Source organism: Antechinus flavipes, chromosome 6, assembly GCF_016432865.1.
Source record: "Antechinus flavipes isolate AdamAnt ecotype Samford, QLD, Australia chromosome 6, AdamAnt_v2, whole genome shotgun sequence".
In the NCBI taxonomy this organism is placed as follows: domain Eukaryota; kingdom Metazoa; phylum Chordata; class Mammalia; order Dasyuromorphia; family Dasyuridae; genus Antechinus; species Antechinus flavipes.
Genome location: NC_067403.1, coordinates 252,646,755 through 252,674,726, shown reverse-complemented (window position 1 = coordinate 252,674,726; position 27,972 = coordinate 252,646,755). Strand labels below are relative to the sequence as shown.

The 27,972-nt window shown below is 48.4% G+C and overlaps 1 protein-coding gene across 1 annotated transcript; it reads right to left on the bottom strand.

The window, feature by feature from the left end:
- Window positions 1-691: 691 nt before the first annotated feature.
- CD5 (CD5 molecule) lies at window positions 692-27,752 on the bottom strand. The gene is made up of 11 exons (XM_051965046.1): window positions 27,584-27,752; window positions 16,171-16,209; window positions 15,064-15,303; window positions 13,963-14,025; window positions 12,275-12,610; window positions 9,037-9,321; window positions 7,308-7,433; window positions 5,914-5,967; window positions 5,303-5,422; window positions 3,607-3,698; window positions 692-1,168 (listed from the first exon to the last, which is right to left on the bottom strand). Exons 1-10 carry the CDS (start codon window positions 27,633-27,635, stop codon window positions 3,610-3,612), a joined length of 1,404 nt encoding a protein of 467 aa, XP_051821006.1. The 5' UTR covers window positions 27,636-27,752; the 3' UTR covers window positions 692-1,168; window positions 3,607-3,609.
- Between the last annotated feature and the right edge of the window lie 220 nt (window positions 27,753-27,972).

Below are 27,972 nucleotides of genomic sequence, written 5' to 3'. Positions count from 1 at the left end.
GAAAAGCAGGACTTGGGGGCGGGCTCAGGGCCTGAGGCTCTGCGGGTCATCCCGACTGTTTGGCCCTTTACTGACGGGGGAGGGCTAAAGATGCCGCCTAACGGACTGGGTGGGAAAGATCCACACGCGCTTGGGCAAAAGGGGACCCGGGAGAGGGCTTCTGCCTTCTGCCAGTCAGGCTCGGGGCCTCTAGACTAAGGGCTCGAAAACGAGCTTCCCCAGGGAGCCGAGGGAGGGAAGCAAGGCGGGGCAGGGACCAGTCTGGCCACGTGAGGAATTTCACGCGTGGGGCGCTAACAGTGAGCTCTGAGCCGGCGCCAGGGTTGCAAGATGACAGGCTGGCTGAGCCCCCGTGGTGTGCCTGGCCCTGTGGGAGCTCGGCCTGGGTGGGCTTGTGCCCACGGCCCGAGATCTCACAAGGCAGAGGAGTGGTAGCTGGCGGCTTGGAGTGAGTCATGAGCCCCCGGTGCGCCACGTGCTGGATTAGGCCACGTGCGGGGGGGGGGGGGGGGGGGAACGTGCCCCGGTGGGTCATGTGCTCTGGGTGCACCACGTGCCCTCCGTGCTGCGCCAGTGGGGGCTAGTCCCTGTCTCAGGCTCACCCACGCCCACGCTCACATGACAAACGGGCCCACTTTTCTCTGCTCCCCGGCCTCCCTTTGTCTCGGATCTCCGAAATGGAATCTCAGACTTGTCAGATTGTATAGAAAGCATTATTTACACAAAACAGTAGAGACATTCTCATCCAGGGACACGAGTGTGAATTCTCCCCTGTTCCTCGTCGGAGGAAGGGGCTGGAGTTGGGGGGGGGAGGGGGCTGGGAGGCGGCCCCTTCCGGGCACTGGCCGCGGGGCACAGGTGGGTCTGTGGGCCCGGACAGGACCGGGGCTCTGTGTTCCTGGAGGGGGCTGCGGCCGGGGCCCTGCGTCTCACACATGGAAAGGGAAGGGCTGCCAGAGCTGTGGGGAGGGGAGGGCTTCCCCGGGTTGGGTTTGGGGGGTAGGGACGAGGTGGGGACGTGGGTAATGAGACTCGGTAGTGGCGACCTTGCTTCTGACCCTTCACAGCGGGAAGTAAAATGGGGGAATCTCGTCAAGGTGATGAGTGCAGAAGGTTCTCAGGAAGATGCGTGTTGGGCCGGAAGACCCTGGCTCGTTCACCTTTCAGCCTGGGCAAGGAGAAAACAAGGTAAGAAACAGGAAATGCCGCCCATGCCCTTGGAGAGTCGCGGGTGAAAAGGAGGCGAGATTGATTAATGGCTGCCCGAGGGAGGTGGAAGGAGCCTCCGGCTGGGGAAGGATCCCGGGGGCTGGGGCTTCAAAGTCCCCCGGGGCTGGAAGGGGTCCCTGGGGGCATCCGGACAAGCCCTGGCTGAAGCTTCCTGTCCTCCCCGGCCGTGGTCTGGGCTCAAAGACCTCCCCGATGGGGGGCGGCCCACGGAGAGGGAGATTTCTTCCTGCGGAGCCAGGATGGCCTTGGGTTTCCGCGGGGCCCTGAGCCGGGAGGGCATCTTGGTTCCTCTTTCTGGCGATAATGGCCTTTTAAACATTCCGAGACAGGGACTCTGCCCCCCAATCCCCCCCTTCTCCCTCACTTCCCTTCCCCAACAAGTCATCTTTTCTCCACTTAAACTTGGGCCCAGATCTCTCCCAATCCTCTGACATTGTGGAAACCAGTGGCTGGAGAAGCATTTCCGCTCTGCTGACTGCTGGGGACACCGGGGGTCTCTCGCATTTACTGTGTGACCCCGGGCCGGTCCCGGGCACGAGTGTGGCTCCCGCGGCTGAGGAGCGGTTCCCCATCTTGGCCCTGGGCCGCCCCGATTCCGTGGGTCAGGCCTGTTTCCCCTTGTCCGGGGTCAGAGGCGGCCGTGTTTTGGCCGTCTCTCCGGGCAGGCCCTTTCACAAATGCCTCTGGAAGAGTCCTTTCTTCTAAGGGCCGTGGCCTGCCCTGCCCCCAGCTGCCTCCCCACAATGCTGGGAACTGTCCGCGGTATCCTGGCTGAGGACCCGCTGCCCCCCACACTCAGGAGCCGCCCTGTCTCCCTGGGGGTCCCACACTCGTGGGGCGTTTTCTCAGACCTAACTCTTCGTTCCTTTTCTATTTTCTCAGCCCCAGCTCTGCCAGCTGCCGAGGTCTCCGCGGCCTTGCTGTCTCCCGCTGAGCTTTCCTGACCATTTGTTGAGTGTCTCTACTCCAGGGGTTCTTGATCGGGACTCTGGGGGTCTGGGGGCAGGTCCACAAACTTGGGGAAAATTGCACCTTTATTTCAATAGAATCGGCTCCCTTTGGGGCATTTAAGCCCGTTGTTTTTGAGAAAGGGCCCGTGAGGTTTCCCATATTGTTAAGGGGCTTGGGCCAGTAGTAGCTCCCTATCCGAGCCCAGGTTCCTCGCTGTTAACAGCCGTTGTCCCAGCCCTCGGAGGCGGGGGCACAACATGGGGAGGCCCCATTCGCCTCTGGGGGCTCCCGGGGCTGCTGTTGCCGTGACCCGGGAGGGCTTTGGGCAGAGTCTCCGGCCTCACCCTCCCCTCCAGAGGCCAGACGGAGGCGGCCCTGGGCGCAGGGAAGCTCCGGGTCTCAGTCTGACCGGGGCAGGGCCCATGGTGCAGCAGTGACGTGAGCGGGGGCTCCGAGACCCCCGAGGATGCCGAGGAGGGCGACGGGGATTCATGGCCGGTGTAGCATTTGTGACCTGAGCAAGTCAGTCATCCGGCCTTTGGGAGGTGGGTGGGGCAGAGACAGCCGGGACCTGGGCTCCAGGACCAGCGCCACCCCGGCGGTCACTGACCTCTGAGGGATGAGATGGGCCTTCCCCTCTCAGGTTGGGAGCGAGGCTCAAATGAGCCCCTCAGAAAGACTTGGAAAAGCTTATTAAGTTAAAGCCACCGGGGGCCACTGAGGGGGGCTTCCTTGGCCCGAGGCCAGGCTGAGCCGCATCCTGGGGCTTTGCCATCTGGCTGGGACCTGCCATCCCCCTCTCCCCCCATGGGGAGGCTCTGCCTCCGGGCCTCTGGGCCAGCCATGGAGGCCTCCTTGTCCCCAAAGCCAGAGAACTACCTGGGGGCCAGCCCCCCCGGGGCGGGGGGAGGATATCCTCCAACCCTGAAGTTCTGGACCCCCACTGGTCATCTCCACCCCCGGCATCTGCCCCCACTGTAGGAGACAGACCAAGGAGAGCGGGGGAGGGACCTCAGGAGCTGCGGCCCAACCTGCCATTTTACAGGTGAGGACGCTGAGGCCGGGGGAGGGGAGACTTCTGAGTCTCCCCCGTGTGAGGACCCAAGCAGGATTGGAATCTGGGCCCCAGCCTGGCAGGATTCGTCCCCAGCAGAAGCACTGGCTCTCCGGGCATTCCGTGGGAGAGAGCCACACCCAGCCCCCACTTGGGAGCTAGAACCCCCCCTGAACCCCCAGGCCCCTTCCTGCTCGGGCCTTCCCTCCGAGATCCTCCCGGTGCCATATTGTGACTCGTTGGGCAGCAGCTACTCGAGGGCAGCACGGTTCCGGGCCCCGGCAGGTGCCTGATAAATGCCCGTTGCCCCGTGTCCGCCCCGCTGCCAGGCTCCCTGGGCCCTCGGGGGAATTGGCCGGAGCCGGACCCACCTGTCACAGCCTCTGGGCCCCATGGAGGTCATAGTCGCTGTCAGAGGAGTTATCTGGCGGGTGGGAAGTCCGGTCCAGGGCTCCTTCTAGAGCTGGAGAGAAAACATGGACTGTGCAACCCGGAGGGGGCTGGACTAACTGATCTCTCACATCCGGGGGGTCTGGCGGGGACCACGTCCTCAGGATGCTCTGGGCTCGCTCCTGCCCTTGGGGGTTTACGTGGCTGTGAAGTAAAGGACCGTCTGTCCCTCTCAATGGGGCTCTCCTCCCTGAGGGTCTGAGCCAGAGCCGGGCCAGTGCCTGGCCAGGGCCAGGGGGCCACGGGAGCAGCTGGGCCCGGATGTCCCCTATGTGATCTCGTTAATGGCCTCAGGATGCATTACTACATGGTGGGGGGGCTCTCCTCCCTGAGGGTCTGAGCCGGAGCCAGGCCAGTGCTCACCCTCTGGGCCAGGGGTCCCCTATGTGATCTCCTTAATGGCCTCAGGATGCATTACTACATGGTGGGGGGGCTCTCCTCCCTGAGGGTCTGAGCCGGAGCCAGGCCAGTGCTCACCCTCTGGGCCAGGGGTCTCCTATGTGATCTCGTTAATGGCCTCAGGATGCATTACTACATGGTGGGGGGGCTCATCTCCCTGGGGGCTCCTAGATGTCTGTGGCCGGGCCTGCTTTCGGACCCCACCTCCTCCCAGTGCTCTCCTTTGTGCTGGAAGGGACCACGTTGGGGTCACGGTGCCCCGGGCAGCGCTTGGACCGTGCTGATGTCTGGCTGGGGGTGGGGGAGGTGGGAGGGCGAATATGTGCACCCACCCCCACCTGCCTCCCTCCAGGGCCTTCTTTCTTTGTGGGGGGTTGTCTGTACTGAGAGTCTGGAAAACCCGAGCTCCAACCTCCCCACCCCCCATGGTTCTCCGACCCTGGCCAAACCTCTTTACATTCCCTTCCTCATCTGTAAACTGAGGGACTGGAACCAGATGGTCCCTGGTCTCTTCTAGATCCAGACTCTTGGGAGACCTGGTTTTATTCTTTTAAAAACATTTTTTTTAAACCAAGTAAATGAGCTCTTCCATATGAAAAGTACAACAGAAAAAGACAGAATTATGTACGTCAATTATGAAGTCTCACATGCAGCTTATTTTTTTCTTTTGAGGGGACATTCAGTTCTTTTGATAACTAAAGCTGAGAATCAGAAATCCCTTCCCTTAAAATACGTCATAAATGCAGCATGTTATTTCCCAGCCTGCCCTGTGCCTGATTTCTACCAACCTTTGGCTATTTCTTCTTTCCATTAAAATAAAAAAGCTTCAATGTTTCTCTTTTTAAAAAATTTCCTGTAACAAAAAATTTCGGTGGCCCCATCATGAGCCCCCGGGTTCCCCTCTCCCAAAGGGAGAGGAAAACAAAACCCTTCTATCAGATCCGCAAAGCGAAATCAAACAAATCCCTGTATTGGCGAAACAAATGCCTCCTGCCGCCCTCAGCAGCTACGGGACCCCGGACAGGCTCCTTCCCTCCCTCTCACAGCCTCAGTCTCCTCCTTGGGAGCTGAGAGTGGCCACTGGTCCCACCAGGATTGCTGGGGGGCAGACTTGAGGTTTCAAGCCCTAGTGGTCCGTGTTCCCCTGGGCCAGCGGGGCCACTGGGGACTCCTCGCGGTGGCGATTCCAGTCCTGGCTGGGAACCCCCTGTCCCTTACCTGGGTAAGCCGAGAGGCGGGAGTGCCTGGGAGGCTGGCTATATTCATTCTCCACGTTTGAGGCTCCAGGATTCTCCACTTGGGACCGGATGGTTACCGTGTGGTTGCGATGGAAAGACACTGCGTGGACAGGAAGGAGAAGTCCCAGGGGGCCCTTCTGGGGCAGCCCTCGTCCCCTCTCCCCTCCTGTCTATCTTGCACGGGATTGTGGGAACCCTAGTTTTCATGTTGACTTTAGATGGCCGTCACTCAGCTGAGCCGAGCCAAGGCGCTGGGGAAAGCTCAGATGGTCAGGAGGCAATTCTTAGGAAGGGCTCTCACGGGCTGGGACTGTTTCTAGCTCCAGAGCTGGTCTCGGGCTCAATGGGCCAATGCTGGGCCAGAGCCCGAGCCAAGACCACAGCAGAGGAGAGTGAGGGGCAGCGCTGACCCGTCGGCCTCCCGAGCTACGGGCCCGAGGCCCCTTTGTCAGGAGGAAAAGCCTCTGCAGACCCTGGCAGTGAAGGGAGGGCAGATGCTGGAGCAGCCACCTGCCTCCTCACTGGAAGCCCACTCTGGGATGCCAGGTCCCCCCCGGGGAGGAGGAGCTGATCCCGAGGGGGTCCCCTTACCGTTCTGGTTCACTCCCGTTGGACCGATCCACTGGCGCTGCTTCTTCTGGCGGACTGAGCAACAGAGAGAGGAATAAGGGGTTAGGAGGTGGCTGCTGGGAGCACGGAGGCCATTCCAAAGGAGGCAGCTCCGAGGAGCAGAGGCTCGGTCAGACTAGAGCCCAGGAGGCCCGGCCTCTGCTCCTGGCTTTGCTGTGGATTCTGCCTGTACCTGCTGGTCACAGAGAAGGGGGATGATCGTGACATAGCTGTTCTCGGGGACAGAAGAAAGGCTGAATTTGGAGTCAGAGGGCTTGAGTTCAAATACTGAGCTTTGTGACTTCCCTTTCTGATGTCAGATCCAGCCCCCCCAAAGAGCCCTAAGTGTGGGGCCTCTCCCTCTACCCCAAGTGGATACTTTTGAAGAAGGACCGGTCACCTGCCCCAGGCCCATGGTCACCTGCCCCAGGCCCATGCCCACCCGTGCCCACCCTCTGAGTACCCAGCCACCCATGTCCCCTCCTAGGCTTCCCTGTGCCTCCAGGACCAAATAGAACCCCCTCTGCTTGGCACCTAAGGCCCTTCCCAGCCTTTAGGGTCCCTGCCCCCCCCCTCGCTCTCCGCCCCCCCCCCACCCTCGGGCTTCTCTGACTTCCTTCTGGTCTCAAATCCCCCTTCCCAGAGGCCATCCTGGGCTCCCCCTATGCTGCTCCCTGGGGGCGTGTTCTGGCACCAGGCTGGGAGCCCCTGTGGGAACTGGCTTGTTCACTTTCTTTGCTGCCCTAGTTTTAGCACATCTTACAGGGAGGGAAACAGAGGCCCAAAGAGAAGAGACGCTGGGAGGAATCCTAGTGGTTACTGAGTCCAGTCCCACACACTGGACAGATGAGAAAAATGAAAGCCCCAAAAAGCTTTACTCACGACCTCTGTTTCTGTCCTACTGTCTCCATCTCTACCTCTCTGTCTTAGCTGCAGTCTGCCTCACTATCCCTGTCTCTCTCTCTCTCTGAATTTGTTTCTGTCTCTGTGGGTGTGTGTGTGTGTCTGTCTGTCTCTGTCTCTCTCTGTGTTTCTCTCTCTCTCTCTCTCACATACACACACAGAGAAAGAGACAGACAGACACACACACAGAGAGACAGAGACAGAGACAGAGAGACAGAGAGACAGAAACAGAGACAGAGAGAGACAGAGAGAGACAGAGACAGAGGGAGACACGGAGAGAGAGACAGAGACAGAGAGAGAGAGACAGAGACAGAGAGAGACACAGAGAGAGAGAGACAGAGAGAACGAACTTATTAGCAATTGCCGCCCAGACCAAAGAGAGAAGGCCCGAGGCAGGGGAATGGAGGAGAAAAAGGAGATTGTTCCAGAAGAGGAGAAGGAAGCTGTGGGGGACTAGGGGATCCTCTACTTACATTTCTTTTCTAGTTTCTTGTAGGCCACAGGCCCACACGTCACTAGAAGGATCGCCACAAGGATGAAGGTCAGAATGATGCTCATCACGGTCCCTGCCCCGGGCCCAGCTGCATTTAGATCCTGGCCTGAAAAGAGACAATGATGAGAGCACTAAATCTTGATCTCATTGAGAAGAGTTCTTACTAGGGCAGGGCAAATGGATCTTTGTCCCAGGGACTGAAATTTAGAGGACTCCTCCAGTAGACAGAAACAACTGAATTTAGAATTAGGCATGAGCAATTTGTTAAAACAGGAAACTACCAGACAGAAATGTTTCCTCTTCTTTGTAAGCTGTGCCCCAAACGTTCTCCACCCAGCTCCCTCTCCTAGCAGGGGCTATCTCTGCAGAAGCCTCTGTCCGTGGGAACTAGTTCCGGGGGGTTATGTCTCTCTCACTATGGGATGGTGTTCTGGGATCTCGTCTCATGAGATCCTGGGTCCTGAGTTCTGAGCTCCCTCATCTTTCACCCTTAATATTTGTCCCAGGAGAAATTTGTCCTGGATGCTAGTCTCTCTGCTCCTAAGACATCACCAGCAAGACAACATCCAGTCATCAACTCCAGTGACTTCTCCTTCCCTCCCTGGGGAGCCCCCAAAAGAACCTGCTGGGGTTTCTGACATCCCATAGCTCACAAGTGCAATGAAAAGAGCATCCATTGTGTCTACATCAACAATACAAATGAGCGATGTGCTAGGTATAGGTAGCTCTATCTCCTGTTGCTTGTCTTTTTTTCATGTATCTGCTCCTCTTCTTTTGATGAAGATTTTAATCTATTTGCCTAACAGCCATCATTCAATTATTTATACTTGTAAAGATGTAAGTCCTTATTTTCATGCATTTTGTAGTTATGCTGCATGAAATTTCCTATCTTCATCCTGGTTTTTATTTTTATTAAAACAAAGAAAGGCTCATGTTTGACTATTTTATTCTAGTACTTTGCTACAGGTATTGTTTCAATTAGTTTTCTATTGAATCTTGGGGTTTCTCTAACTCAACCACTTTAACCTCTGCAAATAGAGAGAGATAATCTGTTCCCTTCTTTGCTTATCGTTATTCCCTTGATTCTTTTTTTGTTGTATTGGTGCAGTAAACATTTCTAACACCATATCAAATAACAGTGCTGACAATGGACATCCTTGGTTTACCCCTGATTTTATTGGAAAAGCTTCTAGACTTTGCTTATTACAAATGATGCTGGCTCTTGCTTTTAGATAATTTTGATCTCAGTAAGGAAAGAGCCGTTTATTCTTGTGCTTTTTAGTGTTCACTTTTTTTTTTAAAGTATAAATGCTCACTTCGTTTTGTTAAAAGCTTTTCCTGGTTCTACTGATAGAATTATATGTTTTGTTTTTGTTTTTGTTTTTCATTCTTCCTATCCATCAAATTCTTATATGTTATCTATTCATGGACTCTTGCTTCTTTAGTTTCTATACTGTTACCCTTAAGTACCAATCTCTTGAGCTGGATACACTTTGAGACCTCAGAGTGCTTCTTTTGTTTTTTTGTCAGTGTCCCTGACTCTCGCACTGTGACCGGTTTATAGGATGCACTTAATCCATGTTGACTTCCATGTTGGTGAGCGGTTGCCTCAATGCTCCTTTTTGTGAAAAGCTGTCCCTTCCCTCTTTCCCCAAGAGAAAGACCCCAGGAGGCACAACCCTCAGGGAACAATTGGCTTCCCAACTTACACTCAATCGTTGTGCCTTTGCAGAGTGGGTCTCCTGGTAAGAATGTGTAGCAACGAGACAGGTTCCCATATTTGCAGTGGAGCATGCTGGATTTGGCAGATGTTGATTTTTGAAATACATCCTCCTCCGAGATTAGGCTTCCACAGTGTTGCTCATGGCACACCTCTTCCCAGTTTTTTCTTTTTCCACACAAGGCTTTCCACTGACCCTCAAAGTATACCTCCACGATGCCCTTGCAGGGATTGCTTCCACCCTTCAGTCTGCTTTTCACCTTTGGCTGGAAATCTGAAGTGAGGAGAGTTAGGGAGGAGAGAAGGTGAAAAAAGAATTGTGACAAAAGGTTTTGCAATTATCAATGCTGAAAAATTACCCATGAATATATCTTGTAAATAAAAAGCTATAATAAAAAAAGAAGAATTGTGGCTGACTGACCACATGTCCAGCCCTGTCCCCATCCCTCAAACCCATTCTGTCACACCCTAGCCCTTCAGCTTAGTTTGTTTATCTCATGTCAAGGACATGGAAGCTTCATGAAGAGGAAGTCTCTTCCTTTCCCAATGGTGAGGGTAGTCTTTCTGATTGGCTTCCTTCCAATGGGTCTACAGCCTCTGAGGTCCTTTCTCCCTCTAGATCTGGGGTCTTAGGCTTCCTTCTCTCTATCTCTGTCTCTTTCTGTCTCTGTCTTTCTTTGTGTGTATCTTTGTCTCTCCCTCTTTCTGTCTCTTGTCTCTGTCACTGTCTCTGTCTCTATGTCTCCCTATGTCTCTCTCTCCCTGTGTCTCTCTGTCTTTCTATCTCCCTCCCTCTCCATCTCTTGACATGATCTAGATACATGTAAACATATTAGAGAATATGGAAAACCTTCTCTCTGCTCTATGGATAAAAGAAAAGTTCAGGATGAAACAAAGAATAGAGAGAATCACAGAAGAAAATGGAAAATTTTAATTCTGTAACATTTTAAAAGTTTTTGCATAAATAAATCTAAGATTAAAAGAGAAGCAATTAATTGGAGAAAATATTTGAAGCAAATTTCCCTGATAATGTTATAATTTTCAAAATATATAAGGAACTGATATGAGTTTATAGGAAAAAGAGCCATTTTTCTAATTGATAGATGAAAATGAACAGGTAGTTCATATGAAGAAGAAGATATCCAGGCATAAAGCCTATATGAAAAAAAAAAGTCTTCACCACTAATTAGAGAAATGCAAATTAAAGCAGTTCTGAGATCCCAACTCATCTTCTGGTAAAATGGTAAAAATGACAAAAAAAGAAAGAAAATAAAAAATGATGGAGGAGATGTGGCAAAACAGGTACATTGAGAAACTATTGGTGGACCTTTGAATGAGTGCAACCATTCTAAAAAACTATGTAATTATACACAGAAAGTTATTGAATGGTGCAAGCTCTTTGATCCTGCTACACTACTAGTAAGCCTGTACCCAAGAGAGACCAAAAAAAGAAGAAAAATCATTTATTTATTAATGTATATAATTATAGCGGGCATGTGTGTATGTGTGTGTGTGTGTGTGTGAATCTATGTATGTAGTGACAAAAATAGTGAAAATTAAGAGGTTGCCCATTAGCTGAGTAATGGCTAAAGAATTTATTTTATGGCATTTGAATGTGAGGAAGTACTGTTATGATATGAGAAAAGAGAAAATAGATTATTTTTAAAAAGAGAGATGAAAAGACTTCTATGAACTCAGGTGTGTGAAATGAAAAGAACCAGGACAGTTTATATTATGTTGTCAATATAAAAATGAATTCTTTTGAAGACCTTTATAAACTGATGAATACTGAACTGATGAATAAACTGAAATAAACAATCAGAAGAAATAGATTTATAATGATAATAACATTTTAAAGGCAAACAACTGATCAATACAACACTCATCCATGTTTCCAGAGGACCAGTGTTGAAGCATGGTACCATTACAGACAGATGAGGGATTTAAGTGAAGATTTTTATATTAATATTTATTTATATATTTTTATGCACACATACATACATATACATATACACAAATACACATATATGCACAATACACAGATACATGTATACATACATATACACAAATACCTATATACACATGCATGTACACATCTATATATCCATCTACACATGCATACATGCACATATTTACATATATATTTGTGTATAGATACTGGGGAATTTGTTTTGCTTGATTATATACTTTTGGGTTTTTTTATTTAAATTTTTATTTTCAATTCCAAATTCTAGCCCATGTATTTGTCTCAATACTTCTTTATTCCCTCCATCACCTACTCAGAAAGCAAGAAATATGATACCCATTATATGTATATATATGAATTTGCTTATGCATATTTATTACAAGAAATTTGCCTCTTTTTCTTTCCTTTTTTTTTTTAATGAGATAGGGATGGGAGAGAAAATAGATATCTGTTAATTTAAAAAAACACATTTAAAATGGAGAGATGGGGGTGCCGCGGATGTGAAATGTTGCATTCACTTTTGGATGAGATCACTGTATTCTTAGTTTGACTTTGAGACATTTCAGGAAATGAAAAGAATCTATAAAAGTTTATAAAGTAAAAACATAATATGTCGATAAAATGGAAAGAGTAAACATGGAAGACCAGGGGATTGAATTCAGAGCCCTGCAAGGGCCCTGTCAGCGCTCTCTTCATTCCTATGAATCTAAGCATCAAAGATAGGCTTTGAACCCAGGTCCCATCTACCATTCCTACTACAGATCTATATAATCTGGAATGGAAAGTAGTCGTGGGACATCGAACTGAGTTTGATTTCCATTGTGTGTGGGCTCTGGCCAAACTGTCCTATTCTTGGCCTCGCAGGACTCCAAGTTTGCCTTCCAGCCATTAGCCTTTCATTCATGCTATTCACCACTGGGGATATCCTCCCTCCCACTCTTTACCTATTGCCTGTTTAGCTTTTCACTCAATTCTGTCACCGTCCTGTCTCCCACACTTCCCCCAAGCCATTCCTGATTTTGAAAACTTTTCCCCACTTAGATTTCATATAGTATTTTGCTTGTGCCTTTTAGTGCCATGTAATATCATGATAATTCTCTATTCTGGTTTCTTAACTCCTTGCTAGACTGTACTCCTTTTGTGCTAGGCTCTGCATACAGTTGGTGCTTAATAATGAGTGAATGTATGAAAAAACTTTGGAGCTGAGGGAAACCTCAGAGAACAAATCCAGTGAAATGAATACCAAAGATGGCCCACTCACCAGAGCAGACAAGGGAAATGGTTTTGTTTTGCCTACAGCTCTTCTGCTTAGTGAAGACTTGGTCCAATGAAGTTCCATTCTGGTTCCCAACCTCCCAGAGGATGGGTAGGGGCTTCAGGCCCTCAGGATTCCCCGAGTCTGTTTTCTCTGCTGGTTGGTCCAGAAGTTCCAGGAAAGTGCCGCAGTTCAGTTCCTGGCAGATTTTGTCACCCAGGGCATCCGTCCAGGTTTTGGAGTCGAAGCAGATGCTCCCTCCCATACGTCCCCTGTAGAGCTCAACCACTCCCGCGCATCGGAGTCTCTCCTTCCCCTCCACCAGCAGGAACCTTGAAGGGCCTGGAGGAAATAAGGGAAGAAACCAAACATGGGGAAGGGGAGAGATGAAACACCAGGGGAAGGGATGGAAAAGATGGTTCTTGGTCATTGATAGGAGATCATGAAATCCATCTCACACATGGGGCAACCAAACCTGAGAGATGAAACTCAGGTTCTGGACTAGAATCCTCGACATTTAACCAACGCACGGTTCATGGGGACCAAATGGTGAGCTGATGGAACCTCTAATCTCATCCTCCCCTGATACCCATCATTCTCTACTACTTCTATTTAGCTGCCTTTTTTTCCCCTCTGCCACTGATCATCACCAATCTCCCCTCTGTCCATCTCCTCCACTATACCAAGGCACTTTCTGGCTGCTGGGTCAGTGTGGATCAGAGTGGGACTGGGAGAGAAGAGGGGGGGTCCAAGCAGGCCAGTGTTCCCTGGAGCAGATGTCAGCCTGAGCGAACCAAAAACTGGTAGTCTTTCCGTAGGCTAGAAACAACAGAGCTTAGCTTCTATTTTTCAAGAGCAGTTCCTCAAAATCGGAAGCTACTAGATGGGAAACTGAGGTAAAATGATCACCTTTCCTCTCCGAGAAGACATAGGGAAGCCTGGAGGTAACATCCTGGGTCTTGCTTCCTTTTCCTTCTCTACCAGAACCAAATATGACTCATGGTTCTTGACCCATATTTTTAAGTTCCTAATTCTGCTTCTAGTGGGGTAAGGGTGCCCCATGCCCGAATTCTCCAGAAGAGCAGAAGCTCAAAGGTCCCCAGAGCTTGGCCCCTCCACCAATGTTGAAGGATGACCGAAATAAGTCTTTCTTGCTCACAACCGCAAAGATGGAAATGAGTGGGGCTCAGGATGGGTGAGTCATGGGACCTGTAAAGGGGGAGACCTTAGAGGCTCATTTTTACGGATGAGGACCCCAGAGGGTTAGAGCCTTGTCTCAGTCACAACCATTGAATGGTGGAGATGGGACTCATACTTCATTCATTCTTCCTGCCTTTTCAGATGCCCACCAAAGGGTGCAAGCCCCCCATCCCCAGCCTCTCCAGAAGAAATCCCCAGCCAGAACTGGAACACAACCTGTTCGGTCAAAGGCGCCGCACACCCATCCCCTATCTGAGCTTGCCCACAGCCATGTAATTATCCATTTCCAAGTGTTCTACAAACATGAGAGGAGAAAGACTCAGGGGCTTTCCAGAGGTCTCCCGCCCAGACCTGTGAACCCTCAATCACGTGCTTTCCATGAGGCACCAATGAAGCCGCCCGGAACATCCACATTGCTGCCCCATGGGCCGTGAGGAGAGGAGGAGAGGGCCAGGAGGAGTCTGAGTCCCTGCAGGAGGCCTGGAAGCGCTTACCAGTGGGCTCAGGGGAGGTCACAGTGGGCCGCTGGGTGGGCGGAGTGACTTTGGTAACTGCTTCTGAAAGGAGAGGAAGCCTTGGATGAGTGATGTGAGGAAGCCCCAGGCCTGGCGGGTAGAGACTCAGAGAAAGCAGGCACTCAGATATTACCTTATTTGATCTTAAAGTGGTGGGAGGTAGGTGCATGATTATTATCCCCTTTTTACAGATGAGGAAACTGAGAGTTAAGTTATCTGCCTAGGGTCTCACAATTGTCTGAGCCAGGAATGAAGCTCAGGAGTTCCTGAGCTTAAGTCTGGAGCACTACCCATTGGGCCACCCAGCTACCTGTTGGTGGAAGCAGGACTCACTTAAGGCACATTTCTAAAAAGCTTTTCCTCATGGCACATCTATGAAGAGGGAGGGCAAGGATCCTGATCTTCATATTAAAGATGAGGAAACTGAGGTTCAGAGAGGTTAGCTTTCTCTCCCAGGGCCAAACAGCCTGGCTAGGGTTGGCAGCTGCCAGGGATAGGGTCAGAAAGAATTATAATATTGGCTGGATGAGCCTGGACAAGTCACTTCACCCCTTTTGATTTCAATAAGAACTCTCTCCCCCCACACCCACTCCCCTTGTTGTGAATACCAAATGTGATACATGTGTCGGGCGCTTTGTAAATTATAGCTATTACAGCTGGTGATGGATGGAGCACTAGGCCTGGAATCTGCCTCAGACACTTCCAAGCTGTGTGAAGTATCTTAGCCCTGTTTGCCTCAGTTTCCTCATCTGTAAAATGAGCTAAAATAGGAAAGGGTCAACCACCCCAATATCTTTACCAAGAAAACCCCAAATGGGGTCACTAAGAGTGGGACATGACTGAAAAAAACTGAACCACATCCCGCTCCCTGGCGATAAATGCTAGAATGGAAGCTGGGATCTCTAGCCTCCAGGGGCTCTTCTGAAGGGCCTCCATTTTCCACAGGGCTTCCAGCCAAGACTCAAGGCTGGGTTGGTTCTAGGGCGATTCCTTGGGGGGCATTCTTACACTTGGGGAGCCATGGTGCTCTCCCCAGGGAAGGGGCTCAGGCAGTGCCGGACGCAGGGCTCAGGGACTCACCGTGGCAGTCCACTTTCAGCTCTGTCGAGGAGGCATTTCTGGTCGGGTCCAGAAGAGAAGGATTGATGAAAGAGCAGGCCATATCTTTGGGGGTCCTCAAGGAGCCCAGCTTTCTGTGCAGCTCAGTCAGGGGCTGCTCCTTCTGCTCTTTCAGGCAAAAAACGCTCTTTGTATGATTGAGCTTGACCTCCAGTAGTACCTGACACGAGGAGCCAGAGTTAATGACGTCCTTGGAGGGTCCTAGGGAGGCACAGAACAGGTTAGAAGGTCAGATCTGGAGAATCACCAGATTCCTCAATGCCCCCCCCAACTAGTTCTGGCTCCTGTCCTTTCTTCCCAGCCCCCTCCCACCCAGTGGCCGGGCCCAGAAGATAAGACAGTTAGTGTAGATGCCCTCAGCCAGTCTGGGCTTTACATGAACTTCGGCTGGTAGCTTCCATTCTCTGGGCCTTAATTCCCTTTTTACTCTAAATCCCAAGAGGTTTAAAAAATGTACAGACAAATACATTTCCTCAGAGCAGGTTAGGAGCCCTTTGAAGTGGGAGGGACAGAGTTCTCAACCATCCTAGAACCGAGGAGCCCGAGAGGCCCAGAGATGGGGAGACCCTTGTCCGAAATCATGTCAGAAATTCCAGAACCCGGTCTTTCCACTAGGAGCCTGATGGGATTTTACATTTAGGGATCCACCTATTCAGGCCCCTCATTTTACAGGGGGGAAACTGAGGCCCAGAAAGAGATAACCCTCCAGTTGAAATTCTGGCCTTTTCCCAACGAACTGCATAGAAATATCAAATGAAAAAAGAAAAGATTGTGTTTCATGCTTTTACAGTGTGAGCATGTGAGGGCATGAAAAATACTCTAGTATTTCTGTGTATGTGTGTGTGTATGTGTGTGTATGTGTGTGTGTGTGTGTGTGTGTGTGTGTGTGTGTGTAAGAGCACTCGAGTGCACAAACCTGAGCTTGAGAGTGTCTCAGGGGTGTGGGTGAGACGCGTGGGTGATGTTGTACAGTTTCTGTAAAGTGGGTGGATGTATCTCTCTGTGACTACTCCCAAATTTCCTTTCCAGTCTACATTTTTCAAAACTATACACCTCCACACTACTTACCTGAGAGGGTCTGCTGTGGTCCTCCATGACAGGAACATACTGTGGAGAAGAGACCAGAGTCAGGGAGAGTGAGAAAGAGGCAGAAGCAAATTGAGTCAAAATAACAACCATGAAATAAAACCTTCCTGAACACTTCCTGATACTTAAGAGATGTCTCCATGTAGAATGGGCTGCTTCAGGAGATATTGCGTTCCCCATCATTGGTTGTTTCCAAATGGAATATGAGTGATTTTGGAGAGGGAATCATCTGGTCTAGCTCCTCACTTTACAGATGGAGAAACTGAGGCTCAGCAGGGAATGAAGTTTTGTGTTGGAAGTATTGAGTTTAGGAATCAGGGGAGGCACTTCTGAGTGGAATGTGAATCCCTCAGGGGGAGAAATGGTGCCATTTTTGCTTTTGTATCTGTGGCAACTAGAACAGTGCCTAGCACACAATAGGTGCTTAATAAATGCTTATTTATAGGACCACAGACTCCAGAGCTATATAGCCTCAGACAACTGAAGAGTCTTAGTCAAAGTCTCAGGATTAAATTGACTGGAAGGGCAGGCATTGAATAATCTTGCAAAGTCACTTTCTGACTCTGGGCTTTGGTCAGTCTGCCACAAAAGGAAGAACTGGTGGTATTGAGGTTCTTGTCATCTTGTTACCCCCATTCTACAGAGGAGAAATATAGTAGGTCCAGCGAGATCAAAAGACAAGTCAGGTGAGCAACTTTTTCAATGAAGAAATCAAAGCTAAATATATATATATTTCGTATAAAAATGCTCTAAATTATTACTGATTAGAAAAATGCAAATTTAAAAAATCTTGAAATGTCATCTTATACCTATCACATTGACTAACATGAGAGAAGGGAGAAATGACAGATGCTGGAGGGGAGATGGAAAGTTGGGACACTACAACATTGTTGGTGGAACTGTGAACTGATTCAACCATTTTGGATAACAGTCTGGAAAGTTACCTCAAGTTTTAAGACTGTATATGACCTGTGATCCAAATTTGTTAGGTCTGCTTCCCAAAATGATCAAGGAAAAGGAAAAAAAAAACCCTACATAGCCTGAAATATTTATAGCAAAGAATTGAGGAATTGAGGGGATGCCCATCCATTGCGGAATGGGCATATGATGGTGATGAAAACACTGTTGTACTATAAGAAATGATGATCTCCATGAAATTAAAATAACATGGAAAGAGTTTGTGAAATAATGAAGAATAAAATGAGCAGAACCAAGAAAACATTGTATACAGTAACAAAAATAACTCACTTCAAAGAATAATTCTGAATAACCAAGTTATACAAAGTATTATAAATATTCAAATCAACTATAAAGGACCTATGAAGGAAGATGCTATTGACATCCAAGGAAAGAACTGATAAATGGAAGGATGCATAGTTTGGTTTTACATATATACAGATATACATACATATTCATATATGTCAAATGATGACATTTTCTAGCATAATGTGGGACGGAAGGGAGAGAGTTTGGAACTTAAATGTAACAAAAAATAAATTTAATTTAATTTTAAAATAAAATTTTAAAAATCATTTTTTAAAAAAGCAATGTAAAGCCCAAAAGGCAAGTCCCATTATTCCAAATCATTAAATTTAAAATTAGAAGAGCTTCTTAAACTTATTCCAGTCGTGACCCCTTTTCACCCAAGAAATTTTTATGTAGCCCTAGGTATATAGGTATATAAATACGTATATAAATCAAACATTTACTGATAATAAATCATAATTTTTCAACTCTTACATTCAGTTGCGACCCCATGTGGGTTTTTTTTTTTGTTTTGTTTTGTTTTTTTTGTAAACAACACCTTGTAGGATTCTGGCTTTTAATCCACTTTGCTATTCACTTTCATTTTATGGGAGAGTTTGTTCCATTTATATTCACAGTTAAGATTATTAACTCTGCATTTACCTCTATCCTATTTTCTCTGTTTATGCTTTTCTTGAGAGCTGATTGTTAAATTTTCAGCATGAGCATTTATAACTCACAAATCAATAAGAGTAACAAACTAGCATTTTATCTATTGTTTCATTGATTGTATAGACTTTAGAAAGTGCTGGAGAAAATAATAATGCCCATTAAACTTAAGAGTGTGTCGCGGGCATTTTGGAGGGAAGGGAGACAGTTGTTAAATGTTTCTCAGCACACTCCTGGCTATAAAAAGACTCGAAAAATCCTCATTTGCTACATGGAGTATCTGAAGCCCAAAGATGGGCAACGTCATACAGCTCTTAATTAGTGGAGTGGAATTCAAACATAGAGTCTCCGACAATGCCCCAACAACGCACCACTTCTATTTCTCCAGCCAGCGCTCACTTGCCTCTGCCAGGCCCCCTGTGAGTTGTTGACTTCTCAAGGACTTTGACAGGGCCACTCTGGGCCCAGTAGTTCTGATGGTCAGAACCTGGTACTCTGTGGTCAAGGGTACAAGTTTCCTCATCTGTAAAATAGCACTTCTCAGAGTTGTAAGACCAAGGAGTAAGAATGGCCTTAGCACAGCACCTGGCACATAGTAAGTGCTATGTTATAAATATTGGTAATCATTATTTTTATTAATCTCTCCAGTCTCCTTATTTGCATTATTCCCCTTCCCTCATTTTATGGTCTAGCAGGGGTCCTCAAACTTTTTAAATAGGGGGCCAGTTCACTGTCCCTCAGACTGTTGAAGGGCTAGACTATAGTAAAAACAAAGTTTGTTTTGTGGGCCTTTAAATAAAGAAACTTCATAGCCCTGGGTGAGGGGGATAATCATCCTCAGCTGCCGCATCTGGCCCGCTGGCGTAGTTTGAGGACCCCTGACTGTGCCAATTTGGTCTTCCTGCTGTTCCTCATAGGCAATAGTCCATCTTGCTCTCTGGGACACACTCTATTCTCTACCTCCCGGTCTTTGTTCAAGTTCCTGCCACAGGGGAATGAGTTTTCTCCTCACTCCTGCCTCTGAGAATCCCTATTTTCCTTTAAGACTCAGCTTGAGGGCTACCTCCTCCAGGAAGCTTTTTTTGATTCTACCTCTTATCCCAGCTGCCCAACCCTCTCTCCATCCCCAAATTAACTTATAGTTACTTAATATCTACTTTGTATTTACTTAGTATCTATTTTCTATTTGTTTAATGTCTACTTTGTATTTACTTAGTATCTACTTTCTATATGTTTAGTATCTACTTTGTATTTACTTAGTATCTACTTTGTATTTGTTTAGTATCTACTTTGTATTTACTTAGTATCTACTTTGTATTTGTTTAGTATCTGCTTTGTATTTACTTAGTATCCACCTTATATTTATTTAGTATCTACTTTGTATTTATTTAGTGTCTACTTTGTGTTAGTATCTACCTCCTGAAGAGAGAATGTAAGCTCTCTGAGGCAGGGAGTTGATTTCTTTGCTGAGTGACTTCTTCAGTGCTGGGGCCTCCTGCTTCCTTTCTCCACTTTCTTTGTAGCTTTTGTGTGCTAGCTTTCCAATTATATTTTTAGCTCCTTAAGGGCAGGAGCTCTCTTTATTTTTTCATATTTATGAGCCCAGCATTTGAGAACAATGCCTAGTGCATAGTAGTTTCTAAATAAATGCTTACTGACTATTCTCCAGGGCTTGGCACACTGCCTGGCAAGAAGCAGGTACTTTAAAAAGGTTTGCAGATTGATAAATCTTTGAAATTTGTGAGCTAAGTGCTATTTTCCCCCTTTTATAGATGAGAAACTGAGACTCAGTGGGCAGTGATTTGCTCCAAATGCATTCTACCTTTTCACAATTTAAATCAGTCAACTTATTCATTTGTGGTAGGTGCCACAGCTAGGAACTAAGGGATAATTCTTGCTTGGGAGACTTCCTTCAAGATTTTGTTCCATCCTACCTTCTGCAGGAAGTCTTCCCTCTGAGAGCAGCTCCCCCATCTAACATTTATCTATCTAGATTTATATGAAATTGTGTATGTATATACATATTTGCATATATAAACATGCATATACATAATTATATGTATTTATATAGTATATAAATGGTTTCTGTAAACATGTTTTATATATAAATATACATTTCCATATAAACATATTTCCATATATATACACATATTTTGATGTAAACACATATATGTTTCTATACATGAATCCATATATAGATGCATATATTTCTCTCTATAAATACATGTATATGTTTCTACTTATAAATACAAATGTTTCTCTATATCAAAACTTCTTAAATTATGAGTTGTGTCCCCATATGGAGTCTCTTGACTGAATGTCGGGGTTGCAAACATATGATTTCTTATCAGCAAATGTTTGATTTGTACACTTATTTTATAAACGTGTATACCCTGTATAATGTAAAAATTTCTCAGATGAAAAGGGATCGCAAGTAGAAAAAAGTTTAAGAAGCCCTGCTCCAAATAAATTCATATCTGAATGTCTCTATGTTCCTATGTATAGCTACATGTATGTTTCTAAATATAAATTCACCTGTTTTTATATAAATATGTAGATTTCAATTTATAAATACATAAATATTTCTACATAAAACGCACACATATGTTTCTATACAAATACATATATGTTTCTAGAAATAATCCACAAATCTCTCTCTCTCTCTCCCCCTCTCTCTCTTGTTCTCCCCGTGTATATATACACACACAGAAAGAGATATGTTCTAGCTATAAATATACATATATGTTTCTAGATATAAATTCACACATATTTCTCTCTAAATATACAGTTATATTCTAGATATAAATACACAGATGTTTCTAGATCTAAATTCACACATTTCTATATAAGAACACACATACATATATCCATGTATACATGTGTATATGCATAGACATAAACTTTCTCTGGATGAGACTCAGAGAAATGCTACAATTTGGCCATGACTGCACACTCGTAATTATTGAAGGCCAGAATTTCACTCCTAGCTTTCTCTTCACTATTCCAAGGTTTCTGATTGTTGTGGGAGACCCTTGAAAGCAGGGATTGACTGTTCTCGGTTCCCCCACAACGTAGGGAGGTCCCAAATTAACTGACTGCCTATTCTCATTGGAGAGCTAACAGAGGTCAATCCTCAGAGGGTTAGAGCTTAGGAGGTGAACTCTTGGCTTCTCAAAGTCTGTTGACAGAGCACAACAACCACCAAACACTATTGAGAGGCCGTCAAAAAACGTTCATTAGGCCCCTAATGAATGAGCCCTGAGAAAACCAAAGGAAAAGCACAGTCCCCGAATGCTGACAGATTATAAGTCCCTGGTCATTGGATCATTGGGTCCCCCTAGTCCATAGTGTTCTCAATTTATCATCAATCAGTCAAGAAGCAATTTTTATGCACTTTAGATCCTGGTTTAATCCAAACCAAGAAGCATTTATTAAACAACTACCATCTACTGCCCACTGTGCTTGACAGGCGTGTGTGTCTCATTGAATTATATCAGGACTCCTCAGTCCTTTCTGTGCCATGGACCCCTAAGGCAGTCTGGTGAAGCCCACGGACCCCTTTTTAAAATAATGCTTGTTGTGTTATTCATAGTGGAAGAAAATGCTAAATTTCATTTAGAGGCAGGTGAAAATAAAATAAAGAAAGTCATTTTCTTCCCACACAAATCCCTCTAAATCTATCCATGGGCTCTTAGGGAGTCTGTGATCCTAGATGAAGAAATTTCACCCTGGTTGCAGAGAAGGCAAAACTCTATCTTTGTAACCCCAGGCCCAAGGCCTAGAATGAAGCAGGCACTTGGCAGCTAGAGGAAGAAAGCATGGAGTTCAAGTCTCACCTCAGACACTTGTTCACTCTGTGACTTTTAGTCACTTAACCTCTCTCAGACTCAGTTTCCTGATCTGTAAAATGGGGTTAGGAATAATATCTACTCCACGAAGTTGCTGTGAGGATGAAATGAGACAATGAAACTTTGTAAACCTGAAAATGCCATAGAAATGTTGGCTGCATAAGCCGTATAAATGTTTATTAAATTGGATTAGACCCAAAAAGCTGAGAGAGGCCTAGCATTGGAGAGCTGCTCATGAGAGCTCACCAAGACCACCTGTAAGACTACCCGCTGATTTTCCTACAGCACAGGTCACTCCCCTGCTCTATAAACTCTCATAGCTCCCACTGACTCCCAGGATCACATACAAATCCCGGTGTTTTATGTCTAAAGCCCTCTACTGCCTGGCTCCATCCTGCATGTCCAGTCTCCTTATGTTACCCGGATTCATGCAAGTCCAGCCAGCCAGGCCTTCTTGTGCCTGACTTGACCCATCTTTCCTGTCAGCACCAGCTGCCCCACAGAGTCGCAGAGGTAGGACTTGTCAGGATCCCTACCAGACATTTAATCTTCCTCCTCCTCCTCCTCCTCCTCCTCCTCCTCCTCCTCCTCCTCCTCCTCCTCCTCCTCCTCCTCCTCCTCCTCCTCCTCCTCCTCCTTCTCCTTTTCCTCCTCTTCCTCCTCCTCCTCCTCTTCCTCCTCCTCCTCCTCCTCCTTCTCCTCCAGGCTCAACTCCCTGCTACGTTCTACCTGGGATTTTTTGTGATCCCTCTCCATGTTGGCTCCTCCCTTTTCTCACAAATCTCCTCATTTATTTTCATTTACTTATAAGTGTGGGCAGAAGTGGACAGAGCCCTGGCCCCGGAGTCAGGAACACAGTTTAAATGTGGCCGAGTGAACCTGGGCAAGTCACTTCACTCTGTTTGCCTCAGTTGCCTCATCTGTCACCCGAGCTGCAGAAGAAAATGACCAACCATGCTAATAATTCTGCCAAGAAAACCCCAAGTGGGGTTACAGAGAATCACAGAAAAAGAACCCCAAACCCCTTATTTGCGCACATGCTATGTGCCCCCAATAGAAAGTAAGCTCCCGGAGGGCAGGCCGTTTCCTTTTTGTCTTTGTACTCCTCGCACTTAACACTAAGCCCATAGCTGGCAATGAACACGTATTAATCGACTGATGGTTAATGAAGTGAAGAAACCAGTGAAGGAACTCGGCCATCCCAAGAGAGAATCCTATAGATATACACATATACAAGCTTCATGGCAAACTGCTTCCATTCTATAACCTCACATCTTCCAATTCAGAGAAGAGGAGTGGGATGATTCTCCCCATTTTATGGCTACAAAAGTCGAGGCCCACTGAGGCAAAGTCAAGAGTTTGCAATCATGGGGATGCAGGGCCACGGTTTTCTAACTTGATCTCCAGGCCCTCCTCTCTACCCACAGCACTCCCGTAAGGGGGTCTTCAAGGGCTGTGGCACCTCCCACAGAGCCAATAAAGCGTGCTCTGGGGCCGGGACCCTCCTCCCTGACTCTTGGCCGCCCCTCGGGCAGCCTTTTACTAGTTGGCCAGAGCTGGTTCATTCCCCAGGGGGCTCCCCTGGACTTGGGTTCGAATCCTGACAGAAATGTATCGCCAGCGATGATTTATATGTAAGAAATGATACGTGAGAGCTCCAAGACCCACTGGCTTCCCTCTGCATCAGTTCATATAAATCTTCTCCAGCTTTTCGGAAACTGTCCTTTTCCTCCTTTCTTATAACACTAGAATATCTCAGTCACGTATGGAAGTGTGTTCGGCCTCTGGCCCGACCGCAGACGTTCGGTACGAGGGCCTATTTTTCTTTTTGTTTCTCTCAAAGTCGGGACGGGGGGAAGGGGAAGGAAGAAGAAATAAGTATTTGTCAGTTCGAAAAAGAATAAAAGCTAATTGAGAAATCACCCAGGAAATACGACCAGAAAAGGAAAAGAGAGGCTTGTAGCAAGAAGAGCGAAGGATGGAAATACTGGTCCTGGGCAAGTCCCTTCCCCCTCTCTAGGTCTCAGTTTTTTCATCTTCAAATGGGGGGATTAGATGGGTTGGTTTCCGGGGTTCCTTTCTGGCTGTAAATATGTGAGCCATGAACCGGATAGATGAACAGGGAGCTGCAGGGGGAAACTGAGGCAGCTTATCAGATGAGAGAAGGATGTCCCCTAAGGTTTGGTAACTTAGGCTAGAGAGCTTGGACTCCTAAGCAAGGGACACCCGTAGCTCTGAGTCTCGGGCATTTTATCCATTAAATGGAGAGAAGAATTATGCTACAGAAACTTGACATAATTGGTTTTTCAGACCGTCTGAAAAAGGGACTCAAACAAATGCCGTGTCCAGTCTCGACTCCAGGTGGTGGGCTCCAGGTGCTGAGTGAGGCGCTTGCTGTCAGACACGCTCCACGGGCCTGTTTGTTTTGCTTATTTGTCCTTTTTTTTTTGTTATAAGGGATGATTTGTTATAATGGATGAGGACTGGATGGGGCTCGGGGGGGCTCAGTGAGGGTAAAGTCCATCCCCACTCCCCAACTCCCGCTCCATCCTGGCAGGGCAGCTGCAACAATTTCCGATTTTGAGACTTTAGAAGTTTAGAGCGCTGCCTGGGGCCTGAGGGAGGGTCTACACTTCCTGGGGACACACAGCCAGTCTAAGGGATGACAGACCTTGAACCCAGAGCCTCCTGATTCCCTGAGCCGCTATACTTATTAGCTGCATGATCTTGGCCAAGTCACACACCAGTGATTCAAGACCTGAGCTAATGAGCTGCTGAATATGGGCATCAGGAGGGAGAAAGTTCCGCTCTGGGAGTTCCCTACGCCAGAGCAATCCTAGATCTGGTGCCCCCTCCTCCCAACAACAATGGTTTCTGGTTTGGTGGGTCCAGTGTATCCTCTCGGGGGCCTGATCGGTTCCCCCTCGCCACTGTGGGCAGGGGGCACCGCCTCTCGGGTCCCCTCCCATGGACGTCCACGACATGGGGTTACCAGACGGAGGCTGAGGGGCTCCGGCCGCTGTCGATCCCCCTGGGAACCCGTCAGGCCACTGGCCTATCCCCTTGGCCCCGGAGCAGGAGCCTGTGGGTGCCCGCTCCCCAGCGACAGGCGCCGCATGCCAGGCACTAGAGCCAACAATAGACATCCGAGGCCTCCCTTGGCGCTTTCTGGAGAGTCGCTTCATTTCCTCCCTCTTGTCTTTGTTCTAAACTTGGCAGATGCTGCAAAGCTTCAGGGTAGGAGAGTGATTAGATGGCCGAACTTCGAAACAAAAAGACTTGGGCTCAGAGCTCACCTCCAGTGCTTACCGTCTGTGCCCCCATGGACAAACTGCTCACCTCCCCCCCCCCCAGCCTCAGTTTTCTCATCTGTTAAATGGGTATAAGGCCGGGGAGGTCCTTCCCTTGGGCTAGCCAAGGCTCAAGTGAGATAAAAATGGCATCTTGGAAAGTGTAAAGGGTTATGAGGTCCAGGGAGATGCCTTTCAGTAAAAGCAACAGGAGCCATGGGGAGTCAAAGGGGAGCTCTCGGAATGGAGGACGGCCGCCCTGGACATGGCCGTGCTTTATGGAATTTTTGTTGGACAGAGTGGACGGCGTCCATCGGGCTAGGCCTTGGAGGCCTGGATGGCCGCTATTGGGCCCGCCAGCCCCCAGCCCTGTCCCCCTCCTGGCCGGGGCAGAGCAGGCCCCCGGGCCCTTCTCCTCCTCTCTCTTGCTAGGTTCTCCCCTCCAAAACTTTCCCCAACAGATGAAACCCTTTGTTTTTTCCATGACCTGGATGGATATTTTCCTATGACCCTGAGTAGCTTCCTGTTACCCAGACTCACTTTCTCTTCACCTGTTTCTCTTTTTCTGTGTCATCTCTTTGTCTCCGTCTCTTCCTTTCTGTCTTTGTCTGTTTCTTTCTCTCTGTGTCTCTGTATTTCTTTTTCTCTATCTCACTTTTTCACGCACACACACACATGCACACACACACACACACACACACACGTGCGCGCCTCCATTCTTAACTCTGTTTGGATCTAGGGGTCACACGGGATCCAGCCAACGGCTCCCAAGCCAGCTTCTGTCCCTTTCCATGCTGACCCTTTCTCCCTCACTCACAGGAGGAAGCCTGGATGGAACCCAGCCAAAGGGATGGGCGTGATCATCCAAGGACGCTCTCTCTGCTCTCTAAAGAGCAAGGCTGTTCTGGGGCAGCTCAGAGGTTCACCTTAAGGTGAAAAAAGGAAAAAAAAAAAAAGGCTGGGACACTGTGCCCCCCCCTCCCAAGTCCCAGGCTGTTGGCCCAGACTTTAGGACCAGAAAGAGCAGCCAATTAGTGACCATCGTGTTTGACCTCTTCACAAATGGGCTCGAGGGAGGTGGCGACTTGTGTAAGATCACAGAGCTAATTAGTTATCGGGCAGCATTAGAATCCAGATCTTGCTCCTCCCAGAACATGCTGCGGCCTTGGATTAAGTAGACCTCCCTTCTTAGCTCTACGACTCAGGCCCTGTGGGCATTTTGTTAGGGATGGGGAGGAGGGGTGTATGTGTGAGCGTGTGTGTGTCCAGAAATGAGTTCAAGCCCCTCATTTTATAGCTGATACCCCAGGAGGAAGCACCTGTCCCAGTCATACTGAGAGAGTGAGTGTTCGAGCTGGGATTTGAACCCCGGACCCTCTGCCTCCACTCTCATTGGTTCCATGCTTTCCCCTCCTATTTCGCGCTCTGCGTTTTCCCAAGTCCTGGGAGACTGCCGGAGGCTTGGCTGGCCGTTCCCAGAAATGCCCCCTCCCCAGGCCCCGTCCAAGCTGGAGACCTGCCCCGGAAGGGCACGGAGGACTCTGCTGTCGCTGCGGTTCCTGTTACATGAGCATCCATCCTGTTCTAGCCACCCCGGGGCCTCCCCCATCTGCGATGGAGTCCGCTTCTCCCCTGAAGAGGCTGAGCCAGTATCCCTGAAGGGGGCCTCTCCGCTCCCCATGAGGACGAGCAGAAAGCCAATCACTAAGGGGAATTTTAACAAAGCTGGGGGATGGTGGATTTTAGGGCAGAGATTGGGGTAGGGCAGGAGGGGAGGGAGGAGCACATGGACTCTCAGCCGCCTCTTCCAAGCTGGATGATCCAGTAAGAGGCTGAGACCTGGAGGGAGCCACTCATTTTACAGACGGAGAAACTGAGATCTCGAGAAGAGAATGTCTTGTCCAAGTTATACAGGCACTAAATGACACAGCTGTGATCCAAATTGTCCCTGCTCTTTGCCTCATCCCTTCTCATAGGATTAGAGCTGAGGTTGAGTTTGGGGTGCAGCCCCGTCATTTTACAGAAAGGGAAACTGAGACCCCCCCAAAGAGGACGAGATGCCCTAGTTCATACAAATAAGATCGTACAGAGCAAGCTGGGATTTGAACTCATTTTCACTGTCCCCATTCATTGGAACACGCCCCTTTTTGGCCCCCACATTCACCAGCCCAAAGGCTATGTACTTCCCCCGAAGAGGGGAGACCTACCCAGTGCTAGGTCAGGAGTCCAAAGCCGCAGACCCAGACCCAGGGCCAAGCCACACCTATGTCTGCCTTTGTGAAGGTGCCCGGTCTCCCCAAGATTTTCCCCAGTCTCAGAAACTCCCTCAAAGACAAAACTCACCCAGTGTCCCTAGCAGGTACAGCAGGGTCGGCGGTGACCGGCAGAGGCCCATGGGCAGGGTGCTTCTCCCACGTGTGGAGCTGGGGGGCGAGGTGTCTGCTCCTTGTCTGTTCCCCAGGGGAAGGAGGAGGACAGGTTGGGGGGGTGTCGGGTTCTGCGTCACTTGTATTTGAAGATTGAACTGCCAACTTCCTCCGAACAAAACCGCCCTCCCCAGCCCTGGGTGGCGGAGCAGCCCAGCATGCTCTCTGCCTCCTTCCTTTGCTGTGGCAGTTCCTGGGGGCTGCCCACTCCCCTGCTCTCTGGGCTAACTTTGACCTTGCTCAGATGCCATCTTGTGCTGGAAGCCGTGAGGTGGGGGAGCCGGGGGACCCCAGACCACTGTCATT